At 37.5% G+C, this 24,226-nt stretch overlaps 2 protein-coding genes across 2 annotated transcripts; both read right to left on the reverse strand.

Moving 5' to 3' along the window:
- Positions 1-271: 271 nt before the first annotated feature.
- Positions 272-2,991, reverse strand: LOC107822452 (blue copper protein). The gene is made up of 3 exons (XM_016649001.2): positions 2,713-2,991; positions 1,427-1,870; positions 272-831 (listed from the first exon to the last, which is right to left on the reverse strand). The coding sequence occupies exons 1-3, from the start codon at positions 2,891-2,893 to the stop codon at positions 443-445; spliced, it is 1,014 nt and encodes a 337-aa protein (XP_016504487.2). The 5' UTR covers positions 2,894-2,991; the 3' UTR covers positions 272-442.
- An 18,864-nt stretch (positions 2,992-21,855) lies between these two features.
- Positions 21,856-23,547, reverse strand: LOC107768270 (umecyanin-like). The gene is made up of 2 exons (XM_016587385.2): positions 23,275-23,547; positions 21,856-22,338 (listed from the first exon to the last, which is right to left on the reverse strand). Exons 1-2 carry the CDS (start codon positions 23,468-23,470, stop codon positions 21,983-21,985), a joined length of 552 nt encoding a protein of 183 aa, XP_016442871.1. The 5' UTR covers positions 23,471-23,547; the 3' UTR covers positions 21,856-21,982.
- Between the last annotated feature and the right edge of the window lie 679 nt (positions 23,548-24,226).

The following is a 24,226-nucleotide window of genomic DNA, read 5'->3' on the forward strand; positions in this document are numbered from 1 at the left end:
CTGTTTGTACATGTATTTTATTTAAAGAAAAGTTAAAGTTTTTTGAATAGAAGAAAAAATTTAAACCTAAATTAAAACTGCCATAAACCAGTTTTTGAGAACTTGAAAAAAAATTTCAAACACTTTTTTTAAAAAACTGATCATATTCCATGAACAAATAATATTTTTTAAAAACTAAAGAGTCAAAATTTATGACCAAACGGGAATCTAATGTATTGTCATGCATGACACACACACGAGCATACAAAGTAAGTTGTCACGCATTTTCAAATTAAGAAAGCAGGAAGATTGAAATTTCATTAAATTAAAATCAACAAGAAAAAAATTCTAGCTGGAATCCAAAAATTCAGCTTTATTGGTACAACAAAAATGTCAAATCGGTATATAAAGATAACAAAAAAAAAAAAAGTAAAAGAATAACATAAAATCAATACTATACTATTTAATTCAACAATCTAGCAAAGGCAAGTGACAAGAAAGTGACTGGCAAAGCTGCAAGAACCAAAGATGGAGCTGAGCCACTTGGTGGTGGTGGTGAAGTGACCGGAGAATCACCCGAGGGGGCGGATGGGACGGTGGAGCCAGATGGCGTGGCGGCGATGGAAGGCGTGGGGGCGGCGGCGCTGGTGCCGGTGACTTTGATAGCTAGCTTTTGACCTAATGAGCAGTGGCTAGGGAAAGTGCACATGTAGTAATTTTCACCAGAATTTGTAAGTGTGATCCTAGCAGGACCAGTGTTAATTGTGTTAATAGTAGAAGTAGTGTTGCATGAATCATAAGCTGCCTTACTAACCATTGCAACATTGTGCCTCCCATTGACAAAATTGAAAACTGCATTGAAAAATATAAGAAAGGTTAGAATGTCAGATCAACAACTATAAATATAGTAATAGGTATTTTCATAAAGAACTACAGTTTATAGCCTAATTACCATACGTAACTGTAGTTTGCTTAATTGTCATTCGTAACTATTGTTCAATTGTTACCGGCTTATATCATTTGTATTCATTCGTTATCAACACATATAATACACTGAAATACAGTGATACATACAGTTGTTGTATTATTGTATGTGTGACTCCATACACTGCATTTACCATTGTGATTTTGCTGCAAAATACAATTGTAGCTGCAAGTTGTAATTATTTCAAAGTGTATTTATGTATGGTAAATACAGTAGATAAGTTAGTTACACCATGTAATTTTCATAGAAATGAGAGTATTTCAAGATAAATGTGATACAAAATATTACTCCTATTTGAATTATAAGCACTATTGGCACCTCAAATGTTGGGAGGTTTTAATGCACGATGGTAAGTATAATCGGGTCATTTATAAGGTAATTATAGATAAATATTATGATAAATATTAATTGATAACCTGATAAAAAATGGTAAACGAATTCGGGATAAGTTTTAGTGCTTACCAAGAGTATCTCCAACTTTGAAGGATTTGCCATTAGCCCAAGTTTGATAAGCATTTGGGCCACCAGTAGTAGGAACATTCCAGCCCATGTTGCCTCCAACAGTATAAGTTTGGGCTGCAACTGTAGGTGAGGGTGCTGCCGCTGATGGGGCGGGAGCTGTTGATGGGTTCGCTGAAGGAGCGGTCACTGGAGTGGCAGCTGGCTGAGGAGCCGGAGAGGTGGAGCCGGAGCCGGAGCCGGAGCCGGCGACATTGATAGCCAATTTCTGGCCCAATGTACAATGGCTTGGCAAGGTGCAAAGGTAGTAATGTGATCCAGCAGATCTCAATGTAATATTTGTTGGCCCATTAGTGGATATAGAAATTGGGTTTGCGGTATTGCATGAATCAAAAGCTGCCTTTGACACCTCAGCCACACTATGCAATCCGGTTGTAAAGTTAAAAACTGCATAAAGAAAAAAATGATTCCAAATAAATTTATTAGTTACTAAAAGTTATTAAAACCACGAAAATTTATGATTTTGAAAGTCTTGTAATCCACCGTGATGAAAGGTCACTTCACTAGACATGGAGGTGAATTTAGAGCGGGCTTTATGATTTTCTGACTCGAACAAAGGAAAAAAAACACATTTCTAATGCATACATATAACAACATAGGACTCATTCTGAATTCAACAACAACAATAATAAATAATCTCACAAAGATGAGTTTAGGAAGGGTTGTTTCGATAGACTCAGACGCAACTAAGGATGACAAGAAGCATAAATAATACTTCCTTCGCTTCAATTTATGTGAATTTTTTTTTTTGTAGTTCGTATCAAAAAGAATAATTTCTTTCCTTATTTGGAAAAAATTATCTTTATGTAATTATTTATATGTATTTCATTTTACACCACAAGTTCAAAAATCTTCTCTCTATTCTTAAACTTCGTATCTAGTCAAACGAGTTCACTTTACATATAATTCTTTTCTAGCAAATAATTAAATCTATCTACATGTTCTTTTAAAATTATTTAACTAATATATATAAAAGTCGAATGGAATGTAGCGTGTCATGATTTTGTACGTATTTGCCACTAGATATGGACACGAGGAGAGAAAATAATTGACTATAAAGCAATACAAGTGGGAAGGAATCTAGGTAATAAAAAAGCAAAAAGTGTATCACACATTACCACTTTGTTAGACTAAACTAAACATAATTAACAAAAAAGTAACATAAGTGGAAGAAAGATTAATCTAGAGCAAAGAATGGGTCAATTAGTTGTGATAATTTAATTACTAACCAAGAATGTCCCCGACGGCGAAGGTTTTCCGGGAAGTCCAGGTGGTATAAGCGGCGGCGCCACCGTTAGGAACGGTCCAAGCCAAAGCATCACCAACTACATGAGTCTGTTGTGCCATTGTAACATGTAATAAAGCAGCTGCAAATATTGCAAAAGTAGCCAAATTCAGCTTTCTGGCCATTTTTGCTATGTATATGTTCTTCAAGTCGAAGTCGCCCCCGTTAGCTTTGTATGTTTTTTGAAAAGAGAAAATGAAAGAGGTTGAGTTGAGGTATTGGGGTGGCAATGATGTTTCTATTTATAGAGGTACAACATAGGAGAGAGGTTGTTCTTTCCTTCTTTTTATTTTTTAAATTTATTTATTTTTCTTTCATTTTCCTTTTGGATTTGGATGACTCGTTCCAAATTGGAATGAAGTAGATTAGATTAAAACGAGGGATATAAATATAACTAGCGTCTGGATATAGATTTGATTGAAACTTGAAAAGAGTTTTTAAAAAATAATTTTTGAAAGTTAAAGTTGTATTTGGACATCATTTTATTTGAAGAAAAATTATAGTTCTGTGAGTGTAAGAAAAATTTTCACCCAAAAATTGCCCTAAACCAATTTTTGAGAACTTGAAAATTTTTGAATTTTTTTTCCCAAAACATGATCATATTTCATAAACAAATAAGGTTTTTAATTTTTTTTTGAAAAATTGAAGCCAAAGTCTATGACCAAACGGAAGCATAGAAAACTCGTGCAACCCGCTACTTATTCTAGTTTGAAGTTCAAACAAATTCAGAATATAAATTAAATTCAGGGCCGGAGCTAGAAGATTAGTTACGGATTCGGTCGAACCCAATAACTTTTGTTCAAACAATATTTTTATATTAAAAATATTATTAAATATGCATAGCTATTACATTTTGAATCCAATTATTAGTCATAAAGTTGAAATCCTTGTTATGTGTCTGTTTGAACTCACTGTATCTTTGAGACTATGAGTTTATTATTAAATGATTTTTGAAGTTATAGTGATTTTAAAAATATATACCTACATCTGGTGTCGAAAAAATTGAATTTAATTGAACTTGAATATCTTAAGCAGCGACAATACAAAAAAGAATTGAAATAACATCTAGTAAACGTGTATATCGATCTGCTCAGTTCAATTTTTTAATTTTTTGATTTTTACCGAATTATGAATAACCTTACATGTGTAAAATCCTAAGACTAGATTTACAATTTCTATTTCGATTAAAGTAATTGCTTGACATTTGAATTTGACTATCTTTTTGCCAATTGGCAGATGACACGTGATACGCAGGTGATATTATAAAGTTTTTTAGGTCAAGATGTTGACCCGTTAGATGTGAAAATGGGCAGTGGGTGGAAAAGTCGTGTGTTCTGGAAATGGATCAACGGAGTTGAAAATGGAAATGGCTGCCGCCGTGCCGCGTTACGCCGTGGATGCTCACCCACCCCCTTTGGACTTTTCTACACCAATTATTGACTAGTCTTTCTACTGGTTTTGGAATCTTTTCCGTTAGTTGTTTGACTCCGCACGAAGTTTAATAAAAAAAAATATTTTTGAATTTGTGGTCTTAAAAGTTTAAGAGGTAAAAATTTTGTAGAACCATGATATTTTTATGATTATAAAAGCTTCTCGTTAAAGGTAAAATGGATAAAATGAAGTATTTAAAATTGAATTATTTTCAAATTTAAAAATATATCATTTATTTTGGAATAAACTAAAAAGAAAAGTACTTTATCTAATTTGAAACGGAGAGAGGGAGATGTTTTGGTGATAAATAGGCCGAACCATCTAATTGGACCAAGTTTGTCCGAATGAGTAGGTCTAGTTTTGAGAAATTTATATTTTTAGTCGCTTTAATTTTTTATCACGAAAAAATATTTTAATATATTGATATACTATTTGAAACTGTTTAATTTTGTCCTTCATTACACTTTAGATCTATTCCTTACTTTGTCACTAGCAAACATTTCCTATTCACCTTTGTCATTTACGAAATTCTAGCGCGAAATGCTGGTTAAAATCATGGCTTATACCAAAAGAATAAACAATAGCTCAGCCATTAGACGTTGCATACCTATTTTTCAATTACAACAATATGAAAATCCATATGAATATTTGATTGCTAATGAATTGATCTTTTTGTTTCGTAAAACAATATTTCATCGTATACACTGCTTTGAAAAGTAGATCCAACATTTGAGGTAATTATCAATATTGACCTAATCTTTCTACCTTTTACTAAAATTAAATTTTTTTTAATGAGTTACGATGGCAGCACGGTCAATTAACTTTTTCATGTTTGTTGAGTTCCGAAATGAAGTAGATTGCTCCGATCGAGGGGAGTTGGATTTGGAGTGGTTGTATTCTTAGTTACAACTAAATAGCAAAAGGACCAAAAGTGAAAGTGAATTTAAATATATAACATTATTTTGAATTCTTTCCCATTGTTTTAAAAAGATTTAAAAGATTTTTATAACTAGAAGATTTAACATTGTGAAGAATTTTTTTTACTTAAAAGTCCTATTCACAACGTCAATACAGAGAAGAAAAAACAAGTGTTGAGACTTGAGAATGCAAGGTTGGCTCCTAAAATCCAATTACAAGTTAGGTTAGAGGGTTACCTGCACTGTTATCACTTATCAGCGACTTCACTAGCTAACAAACCTTGTCCTGTTTCTAGCACGTATTGGTCTAAACTAAAACATTTAATATTTTTTCGACAAAAGAAAAGAAAAAGAAAAAGAAGACCAGCAGAAACATGTATTTATAGTACAACTATCATTTGTTTTTCAATATTAATGCTCCGTTTGTTCATAGATGTTTTTTTCCTTTTTTTCAATTTATTTTTTGAAAAATGTGTTTGTCCATGAAATTTTGTAAGTTTTTGAAAATTTTTTGAAAATAAGTTTTTCAATAACCAAAAAGTGTTTTTGACCACTGTTTCAAAATTTTCTGAATTTATTTTTATCCACTCACAAAAGTGCAAATTTTTTTCAAGTGAAATGCATGTCCAAACGTAATTTCAAATTTCAAATTCCAAATACTATTTTTCTACTTAACTCCAAATATTACTTTTTTAAAAAAATTATAGTAATTTTTCTGTCCAAACGCCTACTAAAACTGACTATGTAAGTTTGTCTTATATCGAACAACATCACACTCAAAGGCGGACCTACGTGTAGTATTTAGGTATCGTCGGACCCCATAAACTTCGACAAGAATTATTGTGTATATATATATATATATATATATATATGTGTGTGTGTGTGTGTGTGTGTGTGCTAAAAAATAATTATATAAATAAGCAGCACCCTAAATACTAAAAGCCGTTAGGGAACACTAGTTGAGCAAAATAGTAGTGCCCCCATCATATTAAAATCTTGAATCTGCCTCTATCATACTATATTAAGAATATCGTTAGAATGGCTTAGCCCAAAACCTCTATGTTCTCCGTATCGAAATCTACTAGTTCATGCTTATATTCCCACAAAGAAGGTAAAAATTTAAACTTGGAATGCACTATATAAATGAAAGAGTATACAATAAGGATGGGCTTGGCCTATAAAAGAAGACTATATATATTACCCTCCCAATATATGTATACAATAGGAATTTTTACCTTTCTATATTATATATAAAACTTTATTACCCTCTCTAATCAAATTTTAATTTAATTACATGGCCATATACAATTTATCAATTATATACAAATTAGTATTAAATGAGTATCTCTTTATATTAGGAATTGAATAAGGATCAATTATTTCTCATCCCTATTCTCTCTCATGCATGCTCTCTCTCCCTCCCTCCCTTCATCTCTTTCTCTCTCTCTCTCTCTCTCTCTCTCTCTCTCTCTCTCTCTCTCTCTCTCTCTCTCTCTCTCTCTCTCTCTCTCTCTCTATCTATCTATCTATATATATATATATATATATATATATATATATATATATATATATATCAATCTCTCATTTTCTGTTCTTTCCCCAATTTTTCTTCCTTTAATGTTCTCTACTTTTTATCTTTTCATGTTGTATATATTTTTAATGAAATTTATCAATAGATTTCAATCGTTTTACTATAGAGTTTTAACTTAGCAATTTCCTTTCATGTTGCACAATTGGTGTTCAAATTAAAATTGTCAATCAATAAATTTTGAAGGTGTTTTACTCTCCACCATTGACAACCATTAAAAGCCTTGAAGCTTTGAATTTGAATTTGGGTTTTCAAAAACCATTATTTGTTTGGATTGTGTGTTGTTGCAAATAATTGAGAATATTGTTTTGAGTTTATATCTCAATTTTGAGAGTGTTTGGTGAAGATTTGACTTGATTTTGGCTGAAATTCATATTGAAACTCGTCAAAGAAGAAAAAGAACATATGACATACAATATACTTACGAAATTGTATTAAAGTTGTAGTATAATTGTATGTAAATTGTATTTAAGTTGTATTCTGTTGTAGTTATATATATTTTTTATTTGAATGTTGTATGAAAGTTGAAAAATAGTTATATAATGTATGAATCGTTGTATGAAATTTGTATTTAAGTTATAAGTACTATTATTTTTTTTCTACATAAAGTTGTTAATATATATCAAAATTGTATTAAAAGAGGATATTTTGATTGAAATTTCAGAGAGGAAGAAGAACACACTACATACAAAATATATACAAATCTTTTACAAAATACATATAGAAGACATATTGTATAAACTTTGTATGAAAATTGTATTTAAATTGTATGATGTTGTAGTTATATTTAACTGGGTAAAAATGATGTATGCAAGTTGTAGATAAGTTATAAATAAGTTATATATTATATAATTAGTTATATAAAATTTATTTTTAGTTTATGTGTGTCACGAGCCCAAATTTTCCTCCTTAGGATGTCGTGACAACACCTAATCTCTAAGACTATGTAAGCCTAACAAGTATGCGGAATAACTGAAATATTAAGCTAAAACTCAGACATCAACAACGGTAATAAATAAAATCTGCAACTCAAGTATAAACAACTCCCCAAACCCGATAGATATAAGCCACAAGCTCTAAAGAGAAATACTAAATATCCCTATACATCAGAGTCTAATGAGGATAAGGAAGAAACATAATAAAGACAGAGGGGGATTCCGAGGTCTACAGACGCTGGTAGACGTACCTTGAAGTCTCCACGTACAGATTCGCTCACTGGTACCTGGTCTGGTATGCAGTACCTGGATCTGCATAAAAAGATGTGCCGAAGTGTAGTATGAGTACACCACAACGGTACCCAATAAGTGCCAAGCCTAACCTCAGTAGAGTAGTGACGAGGTCAGGTCAGGGCCCTACTGGAAATAATAAGAAGCAAGGCACAAGATAAAATAATATAATGAAATGACAGAGAAGTGAAACAATGAGAATTTATGGAAGGTAATAACACGGAATCAAAGAAAGACAAATACAACATGAAAGAAAAGCAAAAATATTACAAGTTAAGGAAAGACAACAACAACCAATACAACAAATAGAGAAAATCAACAGGGGCACTCCCGAGGTACCGCCTCATAGTCCCAAAAGTAAATATCTCATAATCTTTCCTTATATCACCACGTGAGCCTTTATATTTTATTTTGAAGATCATTTTTCCGAACTAGCATCCCGCGTTTTAGCCAACCTTATCACACCGCATGACATCTAGTAGTTCCCCTGCTAGCCATGCGTATCAAGCCCGCTTTATCTCACTACATGCGTTTCAACACCCAAACCTTATACCACTACATGTGTATCAATAATCACAATGACACGACAGAAACCTCGTGCAAACAATAACACCCGCACGGCAAAATCTCATGCAACAATAACAACCACATGGAAGAAACCTCATGCAACAACCAACCAATCATCTCAACAATAATCACGAAAACCAAAATATAACAACTGAAACAATGATATTTCAAGGATAGCAATTTCAAGTAAAGAATCCCACAGTTAAATAAGGAATATGGAATTAAGAAAGCAGGTAATTCGACTAAGCATATAGTACAATTACAAATAAGAGATAAGACAAGTAGACAGGTAAAATTAGGCTAAACATAATGACTATACATGCTAAAGTAACTCAGTTAAGGCATAAAAAGGAAACTACTTAGATAAAATCGGAATTTCAACATTTAGCTTGTGTATGCACTCGCCACCTTGCGTACACGGCCCTCACATACCACATATTTCCACAACAATACCAAATCCTAAGGGCGAATTTCCCCCACACAAGGTTAGACAAGAAACTTACCTCAAACCTCGCTTAATCAATCAATAAAAAGGCCTTTCCATCAATTTTTCCAACTTCGATCGGCTCGAATCTAGTCAAAACAATTTCATACTATAAATATAATTACAGGAAACTAATTTAAATAATGAAATTACAATTGTAGCAAAGAATTGAAAGTTCACTCCAAAAAGTCGACCCGGGCCCACGTCTCGGAACCCAACCAAAATCAAAAAATCTGAACACCCATTTGATATCGAGTCCAACCATACATGAAGTACCCAAATCCGACCTCAAATCGCCTTTCAAATCCCCAATTTTTAGCCAAAGAAGTTTTTCCAATTTCCCCCCAAATTTCCAACTAAAAACACTAATTAAATGATGAAAATAATAATAGATTCGTGGGAATTAAATCCTTAACCAAATGCTTCCTCTAAAAATCCCTCAAACTTTCGCCTCAATCCGAGCTCTCTAGGTCCAACAATGGATAATGAAATCAAACCCTCGAACTTAGCCTTTTATGCCAAGCGATTTTGCATCTTTGAACCCACAACCGCATCTGCGGCTCCGCACATGCGGAATTTCCAACACAGGTGCGGACTTCACTTAAGTCCACTGAGTATGCTTCTGCGAGCAAAGGACTGCACCTGCACGTGCGCGCCTGCGACAAAATATGTCGCACCTGCGACCCCACTCGCTCCTGTGCATTTCCCCACCGTAGAAGCGAAGCCGCTTCTGCGGAACCTTTTTCGCACCTGCGAGACCTGCCTGGACTGCCCATTTTCGCTTCTGTACTCCATCGCTCGCACATGTGAGTCCGCACCTGCGAAAATACCACCGCAGGTGCGATGACGCCAGAAACTGGGAGCTTTCAGCAATTGCATAAGTCCAAAAATGATATGATATCGATTCGAATCGCCCCCGAGGCTCACAGGACCTCCATCAATTATACCAGCAAGTCCTAAAACACTAAATGAACTTAGTCGAGGCCTAAAATCATATCAAACAATAGTGAAAACATGAATTGCACATCGATTCAAGCCTAACAAACCTTTTGTCACGCCCCAACCTCGGGGAGCGCGACCGGCGCTCAACCGAATAAACCCGGTCGAGCAAACCTATTAGATACTTTCTACCCAACTCACCCATAATCAAGAGAAGACATTATTTCATTAATTAAACAGTAGGAAGACCATATATACAATACTAAATTGTCTCATTTGTTATATCATTTTTAAGTTTTAAGATACACACATTCTTATGATTCAAGTGGAACAAGAGATCAAAACACAACATAATCTGTTTGACTTTTCTAGCACCCATGTATAACCCACATAGTGTCTACGGAGCCTCTAAAAGATACAAAAGAGTGTTATGATAGAGCCGACAACAAGGCCCTGGCTATACCTCAAAACGTGATAATAATATGAATAAAAGATACAATACATGACCCCAGGATGAAGTGGGGCTCACCAAGTCTGCTGGGAAGAGGATGTACCACTATCGATGATCAACACTGCTTGCTATGGAATCACCTGCATCCATTTAAAGATGCAGCGGCCCCGGCAAAAGGGACGTTAGTACTGTCGAATAGTACTAGTATGTAAAACTAAACACCATCTCAATAGAATGAATAATAATGCAAGGGGAAGCAGTCATGGGTTCAATAAGAGCTTCAAACAATACTAAAACATCAAGTAAGGATCACATAAGTTCTCAAGTCAATTTCTATGTTATTAGGTTGGGTGATCTTTAGAGCCGATATATCATAATTCACAATACCACCGTATTCTTACACGGAATCCGATCATGACCTGACCGACTAGGTCGTCTCATTTGAGACATCAACCATAACCATAATTTCAATTATTATTTCTAGCACAGTCACCACCATGTGTGCAACATGGTGTCCGATCACGGCCCGATCGGCTAGGCCGTCTCACCCGAGATATTACCTTTTCAATCAATCATCTCACTTCATACTTCTTTCACATCTTTTCAATTCATTGGTATGGGTGGCCTCAATTAGAAAGTCATTCTTGGCACTTGGTCGTATTTCAAAATTCCAGTTTCCCCTTTCCACATTCAAACATCATTATTATCATCAACAACAATAAGGCCTACCATTTAAGTCATTAGTACACATATGAGCAATTTGGAAATCCTAAGCACATATAGGTTTTTCATACAATTTGGTATAACAACCTTTATTCGATCTTAACATGAAGTCTTAACATTGTTAACACATATTCCATATTTTGAACACATCTTCAAATGATAAGATGACATGATGAAATATTTACAATACATATTGAGAATATATCCTTCAACACAAGCACATTCAGAATAGCCAATTATATTATGATCAATCTGGGACTTACACCAATTACATGAATACCGTGGGATTCGATTCTAAGAAGAAGGGGGTTTAGCCAACATACCTCAATTGAGATTCCTTTAAACTTTAAAACATTCCGGAATTCTTTGCACTTCGATCTATTTTAGAAATATAATAAGTTGGACCAAAATTAGGAAGATGGTCATGATTCTAGCTCATTTGAGCACATTATCAAACACTAGGTGTGCATTAATATTTTTAAATCCCTTTTAGGAAAGATTCTATCATTCCTCAACCCATTATCTACCATTATTTTAGCTCACAACCTTCCCACATACTTCAAGAATAAATGCATGCAAGATAACAACCCCCACACTCAATAATTGTCTTTCTAATTATCCTCTTTTTAGTAGATTTTCGAAATTAAGAGCTAGGGCATAGATTCTTACCTTTAAGATGAGGAATTTCTTGATAATCTTCAAGGATTGAGCAATAATTGTTGGATATTAGGTTGAAGGTTACTTTCCCACCCTAAGAATTCTTTCTTACTCTAAAAATATCAGAAATATGCTCAAAAATGAACTATGACATATGTTTTAACGAAATAGGGTCGGGTTTAAAAACCCCAAAAACGAAGCCCCAGGACGAGATCTGCCCGCAAACTTGTTCTGCGATCGCATAATCCACCGCAGAACCTCCCTCCGAAAAATTTCCAAGGCTGATTATGCGATCAAAGTGCGGCCCGTGAAATGGTTATGCAGTCGCATAATTGGCCGCGAAATTGACATAAAAATGCCCCAAGTAGCTGCTTCACGCTGTGGCCAGTCTGCTGCTCGCAGAGTGATTATGCGACCGCATAATAGGCCGTAGAAATGCCCAACCCTGCAAAATATTTTTCTTCAACTCCCCAGCGCATTGTTCAATTCAAAAAGTCTGAATCCCGATTTTTAGGAAAACTTTCATGGGGCCTTACACCTTTCAACTTCTAACTTCCACATCCGATGCCGAAACCTATCAAATCAAGTCCGACTGACCTCAAATTTTACACACAAGTCATAATTAACATTACGGACCTACTCTAACTTCCGGAATCGGAATCTGATCCCGATATCAAAAAGTCCACTCCTAGTCAAACCTTTCAATTTTCTAACATTCACCTATTAATGCCGAAATGACCTACAGACCTCCAAATCAACATTCGGACACGCTCCTAAGATCAAAATGACCATACGGAGCTATTCGAACCGTCAAAACTCCATTCCGAAGTCGTCTTCATACAATTCGAATTACGGTCGACTCCTATGACTTTAACTTTCAATTTAGGGACTATGTATCCCATTTCACTCCGAAACTCTCCCGAACCCGACACCAAGCACCCCGACAAGTCAAGCAACCACAAAATGCGATAGAGGGAGTAATAAATAGGGTATCGGGGCTAGCACTCTCAATACGACCGGTCGGGTCGTTACATCCTCACGCTCTTAAAACAAACGTTTGTCCTCGAATGAGTATAGAAACATACTTGAAGTGGTAAAAAGATAAGGATAACGTCTGCGCATATCATGCTCTGTCTCCCAAGTCGCCTCCTCAACTGGCTGACCTCTCTACTGAACCTTCACTGAAGCAATATTTTTTGACCTCAACTTTCGAACCTGTCTGTCCAAATTGGCCACAAGCTCCTCAACATAAGATAGATCCTTGTCCAACTTGAGTGAGCTGAAGTCTAACACATTAGATGGATCGTCGTGATACTTCCGGAGCATAGAAACTTGGAACATTAGATGAACTGTAGAGAGACTATGTGGTAGTGCAAGTTTGTAAGCTACCTCTCCAACCGTCTCAAGAATCTCAAAAGGACCGATATACTTAGGTCTCAACTTGCCCTTCCTCCCGAACCACATAACGCCCTTCATGGGCAAAACACGGAGCAAATATCGCTCCCCAACCATGAATGCTACGCCGCGAACCTTCTGATCTTCATAGCTTTTATGTCTGGACTAGGCTATATGAAGTCGATCCTGAATCACTTTAATTTTTCAAAGCATCGTGAACCAAACTATACCCAATAGTCTAGCTTCACCCGGCTCGAACCAACCCATCGGGGACCGGTAACGCCTATCATACAAAGCCTCATATGGGGCCATCTGAATGCTCGACTGATAACTGTTATTGTAGGAAAATTTCGTAAGTGGAAAGAACTGATCCCAAGAACCCCCAAAAATCATCATCACACACTTACGGAGCATATCCTCCAACATCTGAATAGTGCGCTCGGACTATCCGTCCGTCTGAGGGTGAAATGATGTACTCAACTCCACCTGAGTACCCAACTCATGTTGTACGACTTTCCAGAACCGCGATGTAAATGGTGTACCCCGTTCATAGATGATAAATACCGGCACACCATGAAGCCTGACAATCTCGCGAATGTAAACCTGAGCTAGCTGCTCCGAAGCGTAAGTAGTAACCACAGGAATGAAATTAGTTGACTTGGTCAATCTATCCACAATCACCCAAACTGCATCGAACTTCCTCTGAGTCAGTGGGAGCCCAACAACGAAATCCATAGTGATCTACTCCCATTTCCACTCCGGAATCTCTAGATTCTCAAGCAATCCACCTGGTCCCTGATGCTCATACTTCACCTGTTGACAATTTAGGCACCGGGCTACATACTCCACTATGTCCTACTTCATTATCCTCCAACAATAAGGCTTCCTCAGGTCCTGATACATCTTCGCGGCACCTAGGTGAATGGAGTACCATGAACTGTGAGCCTCCTAGAGAATCAACTCACGCAAACCATCTACATTGGGCACACATAGTCTGCCTTGCATCCATAATACACTGTCATCTCCAATAGTGACCTCCTTGGCATCACCGTGTGAACCGTGTCCTTAAGGACAAACAGATGGGGGTGATCATGCTGACGCTCTCTGATACGATCATAAAGAGAAGACTGAGAAACCATACAAGCCAAAACTAGACTCGGCTCGAAAACATTCAATCTATCAAATTGGTTTGCCAAGGCCTGAACATCCAAATCTAAAGGCCTCTCTGCTACCGATAGATATGTTAAGCTTCCCAAACTCTTCGCCTTAAGGCTCAAGGCATCGGCCACCATATTAGCCTTCCCGGGATGATATAGAATGGTGATATCATAGTCCTCAAGCAACTCAACCACCTCCGTTGTCGCAAGTTAAGATCCTTCTGTTTAAAAATATGTTGAATACCCCGGTGATCGGTGTAGACCTCACAAGGGACATCACACAAATAGTGCCGCCAGATCTTCAAGGCATGAATAATAGCTGCTAACTCGAGGTCGTGGACATGATAGTTCTTCTCATGCACCTTTAGTTGTCTAGACGCGTAGTAAACCACCCTATCATCCTATATCAACACCGCACCGAGACCAATGCACGACGCATCACAATACACCGTATAGGACCTCGAACCAGTAGGTAATACCAACATTGGGGATGTAGTCAAAGTAGTCTTAAGCTTTTGAAAGCTCTTCTCACGCTCCTCGATCCACTTGAACGAAGCACCCTTTTAGGTCAGCCTGGTCATAGGTGCTGCAATAGACGAGAAACCCTCTACAAATCGACGGTAATACCTCGCCAAGCCAAGAAAACTCCAGATCTCTGTAGCTGAGGATGGTCTGGGCCAACTCTGCACTGCTTCAATCTTCTTCGGATCTACCTTGATCCCCTCACTCGATACTACATGACTTAAAAATGCCACTGAATCTAGCCGGAATTCACACTTCGAAAATTTTGCATATAATTTCTTTTCTCTCAAGGTCTGAAGCACAGTCCTCAGGTGTTGTTCATGATCCTCCCGGCTAAGGGAATACACCAGAATGTCGTTAATAAACACAATAACGAACGAGTCAAGATAAGGCTGAAATACATTGTTCATCAAGTACATGAATGTTGCTGGGGCATTGGTCAACCCAAAAGACATCACAAGGAACTCGTAATGACCATACCGAGTCCTGAAAGCAATCTTCGGAATATCTGGATCCCGAATCTTCAACTGATGATAGCCTGAATGCAAGTCTATCTTAGAGAACACCTTGGCATCCTGAAACTGATCAAATAGGTCATCAATACGTGACAATGGGTATCTGTTCTTCACTGTAACCTTGTTCAACCCACAATACTCAATACACATTTGCATAGAACCATCCTTCTTCTTTACAAATAAGACTGGAGCACCCCAAGGCGACACACTAGGCCGAATGAAACCCTTATCGAGCAACTCTTGCAATTGTTCCTTTAATTCTTTCAACTCTGCTGGGGCCATACGATAGGGTGGAATAGAAATGGGTTGAGTGCCCAGTAACAAATCAATACCAAAGTCAATATCCCTGTCGGGCGGCATGCCCAGAAGATCCGCCTGAAATAAGCCTAGATAATCCCTCACTACCAAAACTGACTCGACGGTAGGAGTATCAACACTAACACCTCTCACATATGCCAGATACGCATTACACCCTTCTCAACCATACGTCGAGCCTTTAGAAATGAGATAACCCTTCTAGGAACATAATCTAAAGTACCTCTCCACTCTAGCCGCGGTAGACCTGGCATAGCCAATGTCACATTCTTGGCATGACAATCAAGAATAGCATGATAGGGAAACAACCAGTCCATGCCCAAGATAACATCGAAATCCACCATACTGAGCAACAATAAATTGGCTATGGTCTCTAAACCACTAAGAACAACCAAACATGACTGATACACACGGTCAACAATAATAGAATCTCCCATGGGTGTAGACACATAGACAAGATAACTTAAAGAACCATAGGATACACCTAAATACAGAGCAAATATGATGACACAAAGGAATAAGTGAAGCCTAGATCAAATAAGACTGATGCATCTCTATGACAGACCAGAACAATACCTGTGATGATAGAGTCGGATGCAACTGCCTCCGTCCTAGCAGGAAAAGCATAGTATCTGACCTGACCTCCCTCTCTAGCGCGACCTCTACCTGCTCGACCTCCACCTCCAGCTGTTTGTGCAGGTGGGGTGGCAACTAGTGCAGCGACTATGGACTAAGAAGCCTGAGAACCTGGTGGGATACGTGGAGCTTGAGTAATTTGTGGAGGTGCACCCCTCCTAAGTCTGGGGCAATCCCTCACCACATGACGAGTGTCACCACACTCAAAACAAGCTCTCGGAGGACGTGGCTGGCTCGGGCCTGATCAGCTAGATTGACCGCTGAAACACCCCGTGCGGGAGGTGAACTAGACAATGGCGGTGCATAATAGGGAGCCTGAGGCCTAGGGTGGCAGAAATACCACTGAAAGCTGGAAGCGCTGAATGAATAGGGCGACTCACATAGCCCCTACCATGACGAGATGCAACTGGGGCACGTGTACCACTGTATATGCTAGACTCTAGAGACCTCTTGTCCTCCATCTCCTCTCTCTTCCGAGTCAGCACACCCTCCAATCTCCTAGCAATCTCAATTACCTGCTGGTATGCGATGTCCATCTCTAACACTCGAGCCATGCTAAATCTGACACTGGGGTTGAGCCCCTCGATAAATCGATGAACCCTCTATTGAATAGTAGAAACCAAGGTTGGTGCATGCCTAGACAAATCACTGAACTAGACCGCATACTCTGACACGGTCATAGAACCCCGGCGCAACTGCTCAAACTCTACGCGCCATGCATCTCTGAGACTCTAGGGAATATACTCCCTCAAGAACATATCTGAGAACTGAGTCCAAGTGAGTGAAGCTGCCTCAGCCGGACTACCCACCACATATGCTCGCCACCACTAATAAGCCGTTCCTCTAAGCTGGAACACAGTGAAAGAAACCCCACTAGACTTTGAAACACCCATAGTACTGAGGATATGGTAGCACTCCTCAAGAAAACCCTGGGCTTCCTCTGATGCCAAGCCACTGAAAGTAGGAGTGTGGTACTTATTGTACCTCTCGAGCCTGAGCTCCTCCTCCTCAGAAACTGCTGCCCTAACCTCGGGCTAAACGGGGGCTACCGGCTGCATTGGTATGACCTCTAGAACCTAGCCGACCTGGACCCGCAGCTCTGGGGTATGGGAAGCGGGAGTCTGTGCTCCTCCGCCGGCCTAAGATGTGGCAGGAGCAAGTGGTATCAACCTTACCTAAGCCAAAGTGCTGAACATGCTCATAAACTGGGCGAGAGTTTCCTCGAGAGTTGGTGTAGTAACAAGCGTCCCAGGTGTCTTCCCTGCAACTGGAGCTACTGGTGACTCCTCTGTAGCAGCTCGTGTGGGTGCTCTGGCTGCGCCATGTGGACGTCCTCAGCCTCTACCCTGGCCCCGGCCTCTCGCTGCTCTAGCACAGGGCGCGGGTATCTGGTCATCTGATCCAGCTGTACGTGTCCTCACCATCTGTGAGAGAATAAAAAGATAGAAATTTAAAATCCGAAGTCAAAACTTTCACACGATAAGAAATCAATGAAGTGAAGCTTTTCCTAACATTTCCATAGCCTCCTGAAGATAAGTACAGACGTCACCGTACCGATCCGCGAGACTCTACTAAACCTGCTTGTGACTCATAACACCTATAAACCTAGAGCTCTGATACCAAATTGTCACGACTCCAAATTTCCCTCGTAGGATGTCGTGACGACACCTAGTCTCTAAGACTAGGTAAGCCTAACAAGTATACGGAATAACTGAAATATTAACCTAAAACTCAAACGACAACAACGGTAATAAATAAAATTTGCAACTCAAGTATAAACAACTCCCAAACCCCGGTAGATATAAGTCACAAGCTCTAAAGAGAAATACTAAATATCCCTATACATTAGAGTCTAATGAGGATAAGGAAATAACATAATAAAGACATAGGGGGTTCCGAGATCTGCGGACGCTGACAGATGCACCTTGAAGTATCCACATACGGACTAGCTCACTAGTACCTGGTCTGGTAGGAAGTACCTGTATCTGCACAAAAAGATGTACAAAAGCATAGTATGAGTACACCACAACAGTACCTAACAAGTGTCAAGCCTAACCTCGGTAGAGTAGTACCGAGGTCAGGTTAGGGCCCTATTGGAAATAATAAGAAGCAAGGCAGAAGATAAAATAATATAATGAAATGATAGAGAAGTGAAACAATGAGAATTTACGGAAGGTAATAACATGTAATCATAGAAAGACAAATACAACATGAAAGAAAAGCAAAATTTTACAAGTTAACAACAACAACCAATACATCAAATAGAGGAAATCAACTAGGGCACTCCCGAGGTACTGCCTCGTAGTCCCAAAAGTAAATATCTTACAATCTTTTCTTATATCACCGCTGGAGCCTTTATATTTTGTTTTGAAAATAATTTTTCCAAAATAGCATCCCGCATTTTAGCTAACCTTATCACACCGCATGACTTCTAGTAGTTCCCCTACTAGCCACGCGTATCAAGCCCACCTTATCTCATCGCATGTGTTTCAATACTCAGACCTTATTATACTACTGCATGCGTATCAATAATCACAACGGGACGGCAAAAACCTCGTGCAAACAATAACAACCGCACGGCAGAAACCTTGTACAATAATAACAATCGCACGACTGAAATCTTGTGTAACAACCAAACAATCATCTCAATAATAATCACGGAAACCAAAACATAACAACTGAAACAACGATATTTCAAGGATAGCAATTTCAAGTAAAAAATTCCACAGTTAAATAAGGAATATGGAATCAAGTAAGGAGGTAATTCGACTAAGCATGTAGTACACATTGCAAATAAGAGATAAGACAAGTAGGCAAGGAAAATTAGGCTAAACATGATGACTATACATGCTAAAGTAACCCAGTTAAGGCATAAAAAGGAAACTACTTAGATAAAATCGGAATTTCAACATTTAGCCCGTGTACGCACTCGTTACCTCGCGTACACGGCCCTCACATATCACAAATTTTCACAACAATACCAAATCGTAAGGTAGAATTTTCCTCACACAAGGATAGACAAGTCACTTACCTCAAACCTCGCTCAATCAATCAATAAGAAGGCCTTTCCCTCGATTTTCCAACTCCGATCGGCTCGAATCTAGCTAAAATAATTTCATACTATAACTATAACTATAGGAAACTAATTTAAATAATGAAATTACGACTTTAGCAAAAAATTAAAAATTCACTCCAAATAACCGACATGGGCCTACGTCTCGTAACCCGACCAAAATCATAAAATCCGAACACCCATTCGATATCGAGTCCCGCCATATAAGAATTACTCAAATCCGACTTCAAATCGCCTTTCAAATCCCCAATTTTTAGCCTAAGAAGTTTTCCCAATTTCCCCCCAAATTTCCAACTAAAAACACTAATTAAATGATGAAAACAACAATAGATTCGTGGGAATTAATAAAAAACGAGTCAAGAATCCTTACCATAATGCTTCCTCTAAAAATTCCTCAAACTTTCGCCTCAATCCAAGCTCTCTAGGTCCAAAAATGGATAATGAAATCAAACCCTCGAACTTAGGCCTTTTATGCCCAGCAATTTCGTATCTGCGAACCCACAGCCGCTCCGCACCTGCGGAATTTCCCCAGGTGCGGACTTTACTTAAGTCCACTGACTTCGCTTCTGTGAGAAAACAGTTGCACCTGCACGTGCGCGTCTGCGACAAAACGTGTCGCACCTGCGACCCCACTCGCTCCTGCGCATTTCCCCACCGCGGAAGCGAAGCCGCTTCTGCGGAACCTTTTCCGCACCTGCGAGTCCTGCCTAGACTGCCCATTTCCGCTTCTGCGCTCTATAGCTCGCACATGTGAGTCCTCACATGCGGCCAATCCCCGCAGGTGCAATGAAACAAGAAGGTGGGAGCTTCAACAATTGCATATGTCCAGAAATGATCAGATATCAATCCGAATCACCCCAAGGCCCCCGGGACCTCCACCAATTATACCAACAAGTTCTAAAATATGATACGAACTTAGTCGAGGCCTCAAATCACATCAAACAATATCAAAAACACGAATTGCGCATCGATTCAAGCCTAATGAACTTCTAACTTCCACATCTGATGTCGAAACATATCAAATCAAGTCCGATTGACCTCAAATTTTGCACACAAATCATAATTGACATTACAGACCTACTTCAACTTCCGGAATCAGAATCCGACTATGATATAAAAAAGTCTACTCCCGGTCAAACCTTTCAAAATTTTTTATTTTTCCAACTTTCTCCAATTAATGCCGAAATGACCTACGGACCTCCAATCAACATCCGGGCACGCTTCTAAGGCCAAAATCACCATACAGAGCAATTGGAACCGTCAAAACTCAATTCCGGAGTCGTTTTCATACAATTCGAACTACGGTCGACTTCTATGACTTGAACTTCCAATTTAGGGACTATGTGTCCCATTCTATTCCGAAACTCTCCTGAACACGACACCAAGCACCCCGACAAGTCAAGTAACTACAAAATGAGATAGAGGGAGCAATAAATAGGGGATCAGGTCTAGCACTCTCAAAATAACCGGTCGGATCGTTATAATGTGTTATTGTAGATGTATCAAATTTATATCAAATTGGTACGAAATTTATTTTTACTTTTGTATGTTGTTGTACCATACATTATTTCTTTTCTTACTCGATTTGTTAAAGAAAGAAAAGTAGAAAATAAATTCCAAAATTGACTCATATGTACTGATCCATGTTTGTTTAAATTGGAAACCTTGAATATTATAGTAGCAATAGGGACTGATAATGACAATCCATTGGTAACTGATTTGATTGCACATGCTAAATTAACTATTAGCGTCGACAATGATATCTTTCAATTTTTGTTTGTTCTAGTCAGATATGCTATTCGATAGTTTTTCCAATTCTTTTTGTAGGCGATCTCAAGTTTCTTAATAAAGCACCAAAAGAAGTCAATTTAATATGGACAGTAATGAATTAGAATTGCAATGGTGTTTCTTATAGATCTGCATATGCTATCCTTGATAGGTTTAAAGCGACAATTTGATTTTCATACTTTTTTAGTCTTTCCCACTTTTATTGGGAGCAAGTCCTCTTGTTTTTGGATGAATTTGTCTTTGTTTAGCTTAAAATAGGTAATCCACGATTGGAAGGAATCTTACTCAAAGAGAAGAGAAGAAAAAAAAGGAAAAGGGTGTAACTTAATCTCCTAATTTAAGACACTAATAATAGATGATATATAAATTGTAAGCAAACGTTATTTAGGGCGAGTAATTTCCAAAACTAAGACAATTTTGATAATAAGGTTTTCCCTATATAATATAAATATCCTATTCGGGTGTTTAATATGTACGAATAGGAGCAAAAACAAATGTGGACTTTTTTTTTTCGGAACTTAAACTTTTAATATAATCCTAGCTTGGTGCTAAGGTGCTTAAGTTTTTATTAGTAGAACAAGCTTCATTAGTTCCTCTCTTTTCCATTTCTAAATATCCATGTTATCTTCAACAAAAACTAAAGCTACGGATTTCCTCAAATTCAATAAACAAAAAAAAAGAAAAGAGATTTTAATGTTCCATCTAGAAATCAAACAAGAGATCAATATATACGAAATGCTCTTTAAGTCTCTAAACATCCACACACATCACATAACAAGCACGCACTTCATAATATATAGTCATACACCAAATTAGAAACACTATTAATACTAAGACAAAATTGCAGTAATAAAAATTGGCACTAGGATGACAAATGAAGCAGCGGCAGCCACCCTCGTCGACACGGAGCCCGATGGCGGAGGAGACAAGTTGCCGCCAGGTGTCGCCGGAGATGAACCGGGAGACAGGCTGCCGGAGGGCGAGTCAGCAGAAGTGACGTTGACCGCTAATTTTTGGCCCTGGTTGCAGTGGATGGTACAAATGAAATAGTAGTCCCCAGTAGTATCAAGTGTGAATCTTGCTGGACCATTGGTTTCATTATCAATAGGATTTGCAGCGTTACAGCTATCAAAATCATTTTTGTTTACTCTAGTTGCTGTGTGTACTCCACTATTGAAATTGAACTCTGCATACAATTGGCAATTTTACATGTTTACATTTGTAAAATCCATTACATAAAAAGTACTAACGGTCACAAAGTTTTATATTCTAATTAAAAGTATATAAAAAATCGTAAATAGAAAAGAAATTGAAGGTGATATACATTTATTTTATCATCTTCACTTTTGTAGGTTTAGACATGATAGTGCGATGATCTAAGCATCAAATATACAGAGTGGCCACATAATCAAGAGAATATTACGTTCATCTTACGGTATTTAGACATGATAACGCACTATTAATTGCTCCTATTATAGATTAAGTAATTTGTTTTTACTGAACTTTTATTAATTTTCTTAAAGAATTTTCGGATTTCCTTAGTTGGTTCCATGGACATACTATACGGTCGGATTTCCTTCTTCGGACCGTGCGTAAATATATGATATTTTATACACCAAAGTGTCATTTTTATCAACTTTGTCTTTAGTGTGTTCTAAATTTTACCATCTTTTGAACATTCCTCTCCAACCAATAATTATAATAACTATCTATACAACTGCTAATTGAACAAAGCAGGGATCATCAACAGTTCCATCCCAAGAGCAATGAGTAATAGCTAGAAGGAAATTAAGTAGGAAGACCCTTAATTAATTACCAATAGTGTCAATTACTTTGTTGTCCATAAGAAGAAGAATAGTATGTGTTTTTTAAACTGAAGGTGTATAAAATAATTACATAATCATATCACTTAGTATAAGATATGTAATTACTAGTAAACCTCTTTAATAAGCATAAATAATTAGTAATTTGATAAAAATAGTAACTTTCATGCTTTCACATGTTAAGTTAAGCCAATAGTGTAATTTTATTCGCATTATTGGTGGACATAACTTAAATAAAAAAGAAGAAAAGGAGCAAAATCACAATTGTAATTTTCTTGAAAGTTTATAAATATGCTTACCTAGAATATCCCCAACAACAAAGGTGTGTTGGTTAGCCCAGTTTGAGAAAGTAAGAGCACCAGCAGGAGGAGTCTGCCAACCAAAACTATCTCCAACTGTATATGTTCTTCCTACTGAAACCTCAAAAACACAAGCAAACATCAAACACACTAATAATAATTTGGTACATGAACCAAATTTTGTAGCCATTTCCATCTCACTTAACTTGTTATATGTTCAATGGATTAGGTCACCCCTATGCTTGTATCTAATGGTTCAGATTAGTGTTGTGTTTTTGTTGAACATTATAAATAGGAAAGAAGTCAAGGGTAATGCCTAGCCTATTGGAGCAGTTGAGAGTTTTTGTTTAATAAAATTAAAAGTCTATACCCAAAGGTGTCGCCCAGTGACCAATGAAATAGGTGAGAACCTTGAGACCCCATATTCAAATCCTTGCAGAGGAAAATACACTATGTGGTTTCTTCTCATCCAAGTCTTGATGGATAGTGTTACCTGATATCTGTTTTTGGTGGGAGATAGCAAGTATCCCTTAAAATTAGTCGAGGTACGCGTAAGCTGGCCTGACACGACAATATAAATAAAATTAAAAGTCAAGTTTGAATTGTGGAAGGTAAAATTTTCACATCAATTGAGATAAGCATGTAGAAGTCAATGGTTTTTGAGGATTAAAAACATTTCTTGTTTCATGCCGGTCGCAGAAAATGTTACCTTAACTAGTTTATTTTTATTGGTTTGAATTCTTTGGTTAGATTAAATATTAATACCACATGGTGGACCTATTCCGTGTTTTAGTTTTTATAGTGAATTGTTCAATATCATAAGGCTTTTAATAAATGTTAAAATGCATGCTTTTGATTATACGACTAGCCTACGACATTGTACACTTAACAATTTTATATATTTCGTATGAACTTATAAGAATATATTTTCAGAGTGTTTTGTTACAAGAAA

This window comes from Nicotiana tabacum, chromosome 9 (assembly GCF_000715075.1).
Source record: "Nicotiana tabacum cultivar K326 chromosome 9, ASM71507v2, whole genome shotgun sequence".
Lineage (NCBI taxonomy): Eukaryota > Viridiplantae > Streptophyta > Magnoliopsida > Solanales > Solanaceae > Nicotiana > Nicotiana tabacum.